Source organism: Medicago sativa, chromosome 1 (assembly GCF_051527215.1).
Source record: "Medicago sativa cultivar Bolivia chromosome 1, Bolivia_mono, whole genome shotgun sequence".
Lineage (NCBI taxonomy): Eukaryota > Viridiplantae > Streptophyta > Magnoliopsida > Fabales > Fabaceae > Medicago > Medicago sativa.
This window is the reverse complement of record NC_140749.1, coordinates 84,002,998-84,015,720: the sequence shown is the minus strand read 5'-3', so window position 1 is coordinate 84,015,720 and position 12,723 is coordinate 84,002,998. Positions and strand designations below refer to the sequence as shown.

Here is a 12,723-nt window from a genome sequence, read left to right as displayed (position 1 = left end):
GATATACAATCAGAGGTGCTCACAATACAAATCAGATACAGACTCAATGGACTTAAGAATTTCTAAGATATGACTTTGAGACACAGAAATTCTAAGTGAATGCAGAACAATTTCAGCAGAGGTTTGGTACTTGTGAAAATCTTGTGAGTCTTTTGTTCAGCGTTCTTGCATTACCAATTCTCTAGGTCTTCACTCCTTTATATAGAGGTGTGAAAGAGACGTTGTGAAATTGCCAGCACACCAAAGAGTCGTTGTTGAAGCTTGATCTTTCACCAATGATCTTTTGCCTGATTTGGTTGTTGTCCTATGAAGAACAAATTTGAAATCCATTCCTTATCCAAAGGAACATCTATGCAGGCGAGACCGTATTCTGGAGCTGTTTTCTTGTCTTGAAGTGCAGACACAAAACAGAGTAGTGGAGAACGTGGTTGTACAATTCGTACAAAGTACAATGTCAACGCTTTCGTCCAAATTGCAACCACACACCTTCAAACACCTTTGAAATGACCGTTGCAAGCTCCACTAATCCTTTGTTTGTGTTTTCGAATCCAATAGACAGCTTTTGCATTGATGATTCTTCAATTCTTGATTCTTTGCAAATCCAGTTGATATTCAGCTTCTGGTGAAATGGCTTCTGATGAGGCAGCTTCTGATGATGCAGCTTCTGATGATGTGACTTCTGGACCTCTTGTCTTCAGGAGCACTATTCTTCAGGAGCGCTATTTCTTCAGGAGCAGCTTGACTTCAGGAGCGCTTTTTCTTCAGGAGCAAGTTGCCTTCAGGAGCGTCCAAGCTTCAAATTTTTGTTGTTTCCATAGCTCTTTATTTGCTCATTCAGAACCAATGATGATGTAACTTTATAATTATGGTCCTGTACACTTGAACAAATATTAGCTAATCCAATTTACAATTTTTAATACCTTGTTATCATCAAAACTCTTTAAGGTTTATTGTTAAACACATTTTGTTCCAACACACATAACTTTAGGTAAGGAGACGAGTAAAGTCGCTTGAACCACGTAACTCAAAAGTTAAAGTATTTAGCTATTATTACACATAGTAATTAACACTAGTATGAAACCACCAAATCCAGGTTTTCATTCTTATGTCATATGTTTCTCTTATTATAGATGACCATATCTCGATTTTTCATGCATGTTCTGATGCGGGACTATTTTAGTTTTGAAATCCTTAAAAACTACAAAAACATTGTGTATGACGTTGTATATCAATTTTAAAGTAGCTCATTTTTATCCTATTATTGTTAAGTGTTTGTCTTAGTTTTTAAAGTATTATATATATATATATATATATATATATATATATATATATATATATATAATCAATTATCTAATTGTGCAAAATCAATTATGCATTTTAAAAAATTTAAATGTTGTATATACATGTGTGTATATATATATAATCGAGTCATCTCATGAACCAAACGAGTCGAACCACATATAGCTCAAGTTCAGCTCAATTAGTTGACGAACTTAATTTTCAGCTCAAGTTCGGCTCATTTGGTTCATGAACCAAGTTCAACGAATCAATTGTCGAATCAAATTACGAACTCTAATCGAGTTGGTTCGGTTCATTGTCAGCCCTAAGTAAAATATTTATTTCATTGATGGTTCATGCATGTAGTTGTTTTCTTCTTCAAATAAGGTTCATGCATATATATAGTTTGTTGTGTTGTTTGTGATTGAAATAAGAGTCATATTGTACCAAAAAAAGAAAAAAAGAAATAAGAGTCATATTTTATATATGGAGAATGAGATAGATATATATTATTTGCTAGATATATTGGTAGTTTGTGCATATAGTTTGCGGCGTTGTTTGTGATTGAATTGGATTATTCCAAATTCAAATTTTGTTCTTGAGAATGAGAGAAAATCAATTGTGCGTGATTTATAACCCCTCGAGTCGTAACCGCATTAATCATCCCAAAGGTTAAATAAAAACGCCAACTATATTATTGGAATGCAAGAATTGGCACACAAATACGACACTATGTAATTTTTATTTTATTTTTAAGGGAAATATGACACCAAATCCTGTATTGTTCACTCTTTTGCCAACAATGTTTTTTTTTCGCCAACAATGTTTTTTTTTTCTTTGAATTTTTTTAATAACATAGGAGGATTTTTTTTTTTTTGACAAAAACAAAACGATATTCATTCATTCAAATTGATAGAATACATCAGAATCAACATCGCTAAAAACGTAAAGGATGAATATGCGAACAAACTCACAGCACCCAAGTTAATAGCATATAACGGCAAAATGCCTACAAAATATATGATGAAATCTAAATCACCAGAATACTCATGCTTTCGGATCTACAATGGTTGGCGTCCAAATCATCGATTGAATCTACAGAGGAGGATTTTTGAAACCTAAAAGTTGAGTTGTGTCATTAACCAATTTCATTAAACATAAACCGTGTATGTTATTAACCACTTTTTTTAACATAAATCTAATTAATCAATTTTACTACTTTATTAACCACAAAAGTGCAAGATATTAACCACTTATTTTAGTTTTAAAAAAAGGACCGAAGTACATAAGTTTATGAAAAAGTGCTAATACCTTGCTTTTTTATGGTTAATGAAGTAGTAAAATTGATTAATAAAATGGTTAACAACATATATTTTTGTGATTAATGGCACAACTCAATTTTTGCGTTACAAAATTATTTCTCTATAATAAAAAAAAGTTTATTTTTAAAAAAATGATGGTAAAAAAAAGTAGTGTTGATTGTATGAATACAACGAACAGTACATGGGGTTGTATCTGTGACCCAATTTTTGTGATCCAATATCATTTTTCTAAGAACATAAACAATAGTAGGCTGAAACAATTCTTCAAAGTTAGTTACGCACATAATGAAATTAATATATAAGAGCATCTAAATCTTAATTAAATGATAAGTATCATTCAAATAAGCTGCATATTTCCTGGAAATCACACATTATTTTCAATATCCTCTTATTATTACATAGATATAAATGTATAACCAAGTGATCACATAGCACTTGTTAATGTGTAGGAACAAAACCTACCATGAACATGCTACTTATTCCAAATACATAGACTAATAAACTAGTTAATAATTAAACACTGCCCTTGATAGCATTACTATACCCACTTTGACCATCATTGAATCTATCCCAAATCATGACACCACCATATTTAGCAGAACCCTTGATAGCAGGAAGAACTTGAGAGTTCAAAACATCAGAAGGAATAAAACCACCACTTGGAGCAGCAGCATCATTAGCAGGAACACCTAAAAACACTTGTTTAGCTTGACTTGAAGTCCATTGATTCCAAGCATTAACAAGATTGTTAGTGTTTCCACTTGAGTATTGGCACTGAGGATTATTATAAAACTGAACCCACACATAATCAAATAAACCAGTCTTAATAGCTGAATCCAAATGAGCATCAGGGTAAGGACATTGAGGTGCTGCAGACAAGTAAACTCTCCTTTGTGAACTAAAACCATTAAGTGCTTTTGCAAGGTCATCATAGTGTTCACCACCAGCTTCAATATCAAAATCAATTCCATCCAAAACAGCATCACCTAATGGTCTTGAAGATGACGTGCCACCCAAGAAATTGTTCCATAGGTAATTTGCAACCTGTGTGGCATCATCAGCTGAGGAAAGAGAGTAGCTTCCGGCACCACCTCCGAGAGATAGCAACACTTTGATGCCTTTGCTTTGACAAGTTTGAATTTCACTACTAAACTTTGTGCAACCATTTGAGGCTGGATCACAATGGCCAGCAAGGTTTAGAGTTGGGGTTTGGCCATTGCCAAAAGTGGATAGAAAAGCTATGTTTACAAATTGGTAGTTGTCTGTGTTGCAAGCATCTGCTAAGGAACCTTCGTTGCCGTTTTGGCCCCAATAGACAGCAATTCCTGCAGCATGAGAGGATTTGAATAGGGAAATGAGGAAAAGAGGGAATAACAGGATTGAAACTTGTTTGAAGGATGCCATGTTTGATTGTTTTTTAAGGTTGTTGGTTTGGTTGTGTTGAAAATGTTAATGGGTTCATAGCATTTTATAGGTGTTGGAGGGTATGTAAATACAAAGTTGGGTAAGGAAACTATGAGAACCGTGTTATGTACGTTGGTGATTAAATTGTTTGCATTCATTCATAGGGAAGAAAAGTAAGATGTATGAAATTTCAACATTTGATCTCTTTAGTCTTAGAAGTATCAAATTAAATTTAGCTAAGCGTGTAAAAGGGTCTAATTAATGAATCGCTTAAGATATCAATGGTGATTGCTTGGTTTTTTATTCATCAAAGAGGAAGAGGTTAGATTTGGCTAAATTACGTATGAAAGTTTGTGAATATATTTCATGGGACGGTTTTATAAATTATAATAGGATTTAATTCATATGTACTATCATTTTATTTTGGGGAGAATAATTTTTTTTTCCTCTACAAAATGTATTATACTTAAATATGTACTATCATTGTAATTTTTTTTACATCGTCAATCATTCTAAATAGTTCGATCCTTAGAATAGTTTTCCTTCAATCATAACTACTTTTAAACTTTTGATAATATTCTCTTTGTCTCGAATAATCACATATGTTCTTTTTGTCTCGAATAATCTCATATGTTATTCATGGGTAATTAACACTATTCTAGCACACGAATAACTAATCTGCTATGTTTCAACTTTCAAGTATTGAACATTTTGTTTATTAAAAAAAAAGTATTGAGAATTTTCTCCTTTAATTAGTAAAATAAATATTGATGATCAAACTATTAAGGCATGAACCTTGCTAACAGTTTAATTATTATTCTTTTATATAAAATTGACAGTTTAATTCTCATTAGCAGTCAACTGGAGAAAGATTTTTGATTTTATAAGAACCGTGTCTTGTTAGTTGATGATGAGCTGGCTTGAATTCGTCTTAACTAGGAAGGAAACACGTATAATTTATTTCCCATAGGCCATCTAAAGACTTGTTTTATATGACAGAAAAAAAAGTTAAATGTACTCGTGAACTTAACTCAGTTGGTATGGACAATGCACAAAAATATGCAAGGTCCGGGGTTTAAACCCCCGGCCACCACAAAAAAAAAGATAAAAAGTTAAATAACTATCGAAACTTTACATAAATGGAGATCAGGATTTGAACTTCAATGTTCGATTTAATAATTTTGACCAGTTGAGTTAGGACTTATAAATTCTAAAGATTTGTCTTAATAAGAATTAAGTTGGTGGTTTACATTAAAATATTACGAGAAAGAAGATAAACATTAATTCAAATTATTCCCTAAAAAAAATCAATTCAAATTATTCCCTAAAAAAAATCAAATTATTGATTTTAGAAGAAAATGACAATGTTTGGCATGTCACAACCACGTAATATTGTTAACGGGCATCTAAAAAATAAAAAGACTGTTTTGTGTACTAAAAATTCTGCATTGGGGATCGAAAATGTGTCTCCATTTTGGCAACGTTTAGCATGGGCAAATTGATACATTTCCCTAACTTAGGTCAATTTAACAAGGGTCATTGATTTAATATTAATAAATATCAATGGATAGGATTGCTCTAGAATGTTTACCTAGAACTTGAATGAGATTTTAATATTAAAAAACTAATGTACACTTTTTGAAATTGTATAAATTACCTAGTTTTTTTTAAAGATTTATAGATTTGGAACATGTAGAAAACGGTGTTATTTTATTTTCCGTTACTATGTTGTTTTTTTAGTCAAAATAAATATTTCATTTTTCTTTATTATTTAGAAAAACTTGATAAATGTTAGTAGTAGTTGGTAAAACAATATTTACTCATTCGTTTGAATTTGACCTTTGAATCTCCAACAACTTTAACTCTTACTAATGATGACCGTAATAGCTATTTTACAAATAATATGATTTTTTTTAAAGACTAATAATATGAATTTTGATGATGTAGATTTTATCGTTTTTATGAATCAGGTGATATTCATATAAAAAAGTATAACCAAGAACATGTTTTAAGAAAAAAATTATATTTTTCTAAAAACATAAAATTATTTAATTATACAAAGATTACTGTTTGAAAATGGAATTGGGTAACAGGTGTTAGACTTTTCAACAGAGGAGGGTAAAAAAGAAAACAAGCATCCACCTGTAAATGAATTAACTAAACAATTGAGGTTAAATTATTATTTTTAATTAGGGTCTGAATTGAAATATAAGAAAACAGGGAGTACAGGTAATAACAAGTAACAACACAGCAGTACAAGTAATAACACAAATAAAACAAAATTGGTCTAAGATGGAGAAATTCAACAATTTCCCCATGCTAAAACCCGCCCTCTATTTTTTGGGTATTGTATGGAGTCTTACCTTGTTTTTTTTTATAAGGTACGTATTATTTCTAGAACTTGAACACGTGATATTACAATCACATGATAACAAATTTACCATTGCGTTAAGACTCGTTTAAAGTCAGAGCAAAACTCTATATAGACTAGCCTACCAAAATTAAAATATGAGTACATTTTAATTAGCTTTAAGACTCGTTTAAAGTCAGAGCAAAACTCTATATAGACTAGCCTACCGAAATTAAAATATGAGTACATTTTAATTAGTACTTATTTAGGTGTGTTCGACCGTTCGTTGTGCGGTTTTGATATAAAAATCATCCGATGATAAATTTGTATGTGGTTCGGTTTTCACTTGGCCTATTTAAAAAAATCTGAATCGGTCAGATATAATATAGTTTTTTTTTGGTTACAAGATATAATATAGTTTAATTTAGATAAGTTTTTAATGTTTAAATTACAATTGTGTAAAAAGAAACAATTAGTACTATAAACATGGATATTGGAGAAGAATTTAAAATTTGATCTAATTTTTTTTGTCAAGTTGTCCGGTAGTTAAAATTCACTTTGTTTAAGATGAATAAATGAAGTGTTTAAAGTTTGAATTTCAACCCCTACATATTACAATGCATGTTTCCTACATATACTCGTGTGGACTTTATAATCTTAATGGTTTTCACAAAAAAAACTTCTAAACATATTCAATAAATTTGATTTTATATAGTTTGTTTTTCTTTTTTTTTTTATCGATTTACGACTTTGATTTAGATGGGTAAACACCTCACACTTTTTATTGATGCTGCCTTTGAAGTTCACACCACTTCTGATGTAAATAGGTGATAGCCACCAACGTTGAAAGATACGTTGTTAATAAATTGAGGCGTAATGTGCGGTGAAGAAGATTGAGTTGAGTTAGTTAATTGTCCAATTAATCATCTGTCATATATAACACGAACTTTGTATAGTTTCAGGTTAACGCAACCTTCTATTGTCAAATTAATACAAAAATTCTTGGACGTCATTGACCACCATTTGTATTGAATTGGTCTTTTCTTTTTTATGATTGAATTGGTCTTTTAAATTCCTTCAGGATCGACGCGTGATATACAATATCCATATCAATTCGAGAAGCTTTCATTTTTACTTCCAACCATGTTTAGCGTGTCATCCGGGATGATTTTGTTTCATCTATCTATTTACACATATAAACTTATGACCCACTTTAAAGTGGATCTTATTAATCCAATTGCTTTGCTTTGGTGGTATTAGTTTATAATCTTGAAGTGTGTTTTTCTTTATTTCTCAAGTTTAATTTTCTCCGATATTAATTTTGATCGGTAGTTTGAGTTGAGTTCTTCAAAAAATAAAATGTGTCTTATTAATAAGTATCACTTATATTTCAAGAGTTTTTCTATAATGTGCAAATTTGCACATATTAAGAAGTTTAAAATAGAAATTTGTATTGAAACTTATACATTTAATATTAAATATAAAACTTTTGAATAAATAATTGTTGCTTTCCAAAAAAAAGTTACTACTATCAATTGTTTTAACATATGCAATGTTGCACATGTTATACAAACTCATATTTCAATTGTGTCTACCATAATTGAAGGGTTGACAAATAAAATAAATTCGGCTAAACAACTTTATACAATTAAAGAATTTATGTATTAGTCAAAACAATTTTGTTTTTTAAGACTCAAGTCTAAGTTAACAAATTGTTGGGCTATTAAGTTTGAATAAAAAAAATTGTTGATCCCTTTTTTTTATCCTAAGACAAGGCTAATACGCTATACGATATATTCTCACTCTAAAACCTCAATCACATTCTAAATCATAGTACTAGAAAACAAAAATGGTATGTTTTGTCGTTATTTAAGTCTTTTTTTGTCAGGTAGTCAAGTGACTAGAATTCACTTTTTTTAAGATGAGTGAGTGGGGTGTCTGAGGTTCGAACCCCGACCCTTACATATATTAATGCATATCCGTACCAACTGAGTTTAACTCACGGGGATGTCATTATTTAAGTCTTACTCTTGGAAAATTTGAGATTTTAATATACGGGTTTATTTGGTTTGAGTTGTTATACATTATTAAAGAAATTCGCAAAAGTTCATCAATGCTAAAATAATGGGTCTTGTTAACAAGTAACCCATAAAAAGGAATTATGTCTTGAAAATATAAGTCAAACACTCTATGATAAATGCTAAACATTGCAACAATAAACATCACGAACACGACAACAATATTTGTGACTGAGTATTTACGCGCCAATATTCAACATGAATTCCATCAAATCCAATATACATGTTCGAGGAGGATCTTGAACCCGAAACTTGCATGGTGTAATTTCACTAACAAAGAGTTTATGAGATATAACATTACTCTTTTTAATCGTGAAATATAACATTGGTTTTTTTTTAAGAGAGAACACGGCATGGGTAGCTAGACTTAGGAACCCCCCTAACATGAACCGAACCAAATTTAAAAATCAATGTTAGTTTGGTGCATTTAATGTTTAAAAATAGCCAATTTAAATTGATTGGTTGGTTTTCCCTAAAAAAAAAAATTGATTGGTTGGATATATATTCGAGAATTCAAATTCGATAAGCCTAAACAAACTGATATCCACACCTAAACTTGCATTCGTCTAAGACAATAAGATAAAGAAATCTTCACCTTCATACATTCAAACATTTTCAATTGGTGGCTTACGTGGAGGGCAAAATTTAAGTTAGAAAGCGATGAGAGATAACAGAGTACTCCTAAGCTTGTGTAGACAAGTTGGACAAATATAACTTATGATATATATTACGTCTAATGAAATTGGAATTAAATTAAGTAGGTCATGCCAACTGAATTTAAGTGTACATATTTAATTTGAAATTTGTGTTAAACTCTTCAACATTGTTCAACGATTCTACGTAATCCTATTTTAAGTAGGTACATGTAAACTCGGTCTAAGTAGTTTATGTAAACTAAGTTTATATGTATCTACGTAAATTGAATTTAAGTTAATCTCAACCTTTAAATTAATGTTTATTTAAATTTAATTAACATTAACGCGTAGTGCACCATCAAATACACGTACCTTGTAGAGTGCATAACATATCAGTACGTTGAACAACAAGATAAAATAATAAGTCAGCATCATTGAAAAAAAGAAGAAATTCATTTATCTTTTTTTGTGGTGTTCGGGGTTCGAACACCAGACCTTGCATATATTATTTCTTTTTCTTTTTTTTGTGGTGTTCGGGGTTCGAACACCAGACCTGCATATATTAATTATGCATTGTCCTTACCAGCTGAACTAAGCTCACAGAGACATAAATTCATTTATCTATATGCAACAGACTATGGATGAAAGATGTTTTGATTCACTATTTAATCTTTCATTTATATTGATTGATATTCATTGTAACAATGAATTAGAGTTTTGAAATTTTTTATATGAAAGGGTAATTTTAACATCATTGTAAAATTTTAAGTAAATTTAGGTGTAACGAAAAATATACTGGATGTGACTAGAAAAATTCCCACATGTATGGGAAGTTATGTGTGTCGTTGGGCAATTTAGTTGGGACTAACAATAAGCTGATCTAATTCATAATCTTATCCAAACAACCTTTGCATCCAAATCACAATTGCCAGCATATAAATGCTCTATCTTTAAGAATTCGGTATAGTCTTCGAGAAATTTTAGTGCTTTGAATTCAATATAAATGCTTTATCTCTAAATCTAACCCTATAACCACACTCTCTCTAACCCTAAGCCCTAATATCTATGCTCCCCTTCTTCGTTGAATTCAATCAATGGCTTGTAGCTGCTACCACGACGATAATGAAGATGAACCGAAGAACTTCTCCCCAGAACTTCGACAACAAATGCAAGTTTACAGAATAGACATGCTAGATTTCACTGCTGAAAAAGTTGATCAGACTATCGCCAACTTTCTCTCCACCGACGATCGAGACAGGCGTTTTCGTTCCGAATTGGCTTGGAATGACGACGACTTCCGTCTACAAGTATACTTTAATCTTTATGACTTGCTAGAGCTATTATCTCAGAATACTCCATTATCTATACTTGATAAACACATGGACGCACTCTTCGGTTTGATTCATCTACTCAAAAGAATGTTTGATGGAGAATGGTTATGTGAACTGGAACTCTTAAAGGACTATCGTAAGTATCGCCATGAAGTGGTCGAAGACCTCGAGTTTATAGAGAAGGACTTGAAGGAAAAATCGTGCTATATTCAAAGAAAAATGAAAGACCGACTGAATTGTATGCGAAACTTGAAGTAATTTTACAATATATTATCAAATTCATAGATATGGAATATAACATATTATCAACGGTATTAATTGACATAATAACCATGTACCTTGAATGGTTGAAGAAGAATCATGGAGACTTGAAAGTGACTTCAGAGAATTAGGTTTTGAGAGCTCTTCTGCCGCCTTACTGATTGAGCGTTCTTTCAGTTTCCAGTGTGACTAACCTAATGGGATAGTTAGCTTATATACTCATCAGTGGAGGCAGGGACCTCTCAAATGGGCTGACTAATAAATACGGTCCAACCCATCACGGTCCAACCCATCACGGTCCGTTCACAATAAGCCCAATATAAATAGCAAGCACAATAAGATTAAATATTTAATACTATATAATACATTTATATTTTAATATTTAAGTAAAGTAAATCCAAATATTCAACAATCTCCCACTTGGATTACTTTAATTAAATATCAAAAGTAATATAAGAATGGTAGTAGAAGTATATCAAATATTTATAATAGTACTTGTCATCAAGGTAGTATAAGAAACACAAAATTCAACAATGCAGAAATTGAATCCGATAGGGCAAACAAAATCATACATGTTAAACCTTACATTTCACATAGAATAAAGAATATGGATTAACATTATAAATTGAGAATTTGTAATCCAGTAAAGGTCCATGCATATTAAATGCTATAATAAACTCCCACTAACCCGCTATAATAAACTCCCACTAACCCAAAATATCATAGACTTAAATGAGTTACAATACTCATATACATAAGTATGTGGTTAGTGGTTCTGCCAATGAGTTTTCAATTTTATAAAAGTCATATATCCACACAGGTATAAGAATAATAATTACTTATAGGGATAGCCTATTAAGAGAATGTAATTACATTTAATCAAAATCGATAAATGTTCTTTGACATTCAATTAATCCGAGTTTTAGAAAAAATGTGACTATGAAAAACCATAAAGAAATAGGAAATTCAAGAATCTCCAAAATGGATTAACATAGACACTTAGTTTAAAGAAAAATAAGATGTGGATTAATGTGGCCACTAAAATGTTAATACTGAACGGACATTTATGATTACATCAGATTATAAGTACTACAAGAACACAATATCATACTCGATAGGAGTATTGATATTATACATTGTACTTATTATTTATGACTTCATAAAATGTGGAATGTTGGTAAAAGAGAAGCACAATATATATTTGCATGCTAAGAAGTTATTGTGCATATTCCAACAAAATTGACTTAAGCATCCAATTATGATGCTTATTGAGATATTAAAAGAATTTTAATATATATCTCAATATAATAGAATGAGACTAAAGTTTAAAGTCATTAGGCTATGCCATATTTTATAGTATGCACAAGAGTATATGGCAATGATGAGAATAATATTGTGTACACATTTCTCTTGATCTCATATATATAAACAAGAGTGAGATTTCTCATTTGAGCTCATAATATAGTGTTGTGTACACACTCCCACTGATCCCACATATATATTAACAAGACTTAGTGGGATTCTCATTAGTGACCACTGATATAGAAATATTATAATAATGCAATATATTCAACAGTGGGATACTTAATTGCTAGTGCAAGATTATCAACATAAGTGGTTATAGAATTTTAACTAATAGAGTTTAATGAACTCAACCACATATTTTGCACATGAGTATAGCAGAATTAGTAACACCAATGGTAACTCAATGATAGTATGAAACCTTATGTATATATAATTTATTAATGGCATATATTATTAAGAATTGTGTTTCGTAGTTAAGCACATATTTTGCATCTAGAATTAAGGAGAACGTAAATTTTCATTTAAGAATTTTATAACACAAAATCTCCTTTTCACAATTAAAATTTTAAAGAATTTTATAAATATAGTAACCTTTATATGACTGAGTATTGATGAATGTAGTTTTGCATCAAACAGGATAAGTATTTGTATCGTCTCCACAGGGATTAGTGCGACATCAAGGATATTTCAACATCAAATATCATTCCAAGTATTAAGAGTGATTGTTTGTTTGAATTATAATTAACTAAACTAAATTGC

At 30.7% G+C, this 12,723-nt stretch overlaps 1 protein-coding gene across 1 annotated transcript; it reads right to left on the bottom strand.

The window, feature by feature from the left end:
• Positions 1-2,953: 2,953 nt before the first annotated feature.
• LOC146958320 (acidic endochitinase-like) lies at positions 2,954-4,042 on the bottom strand. The gene has a single exon (XM_085739835.1). The coding sequence runs from the start codon at positions 4,002-4,004 to the stop codon at positions 3,114-3,116; it is 891 nt and encodes a 296-aa protein (XP_085595961.1). The 5' UTR covers positions 4,005-4,042; the 3' UTR covers positions 2,954-3,113.
• Positions 4,043-12,723: the final 8,681 nt, after the last annotated feature.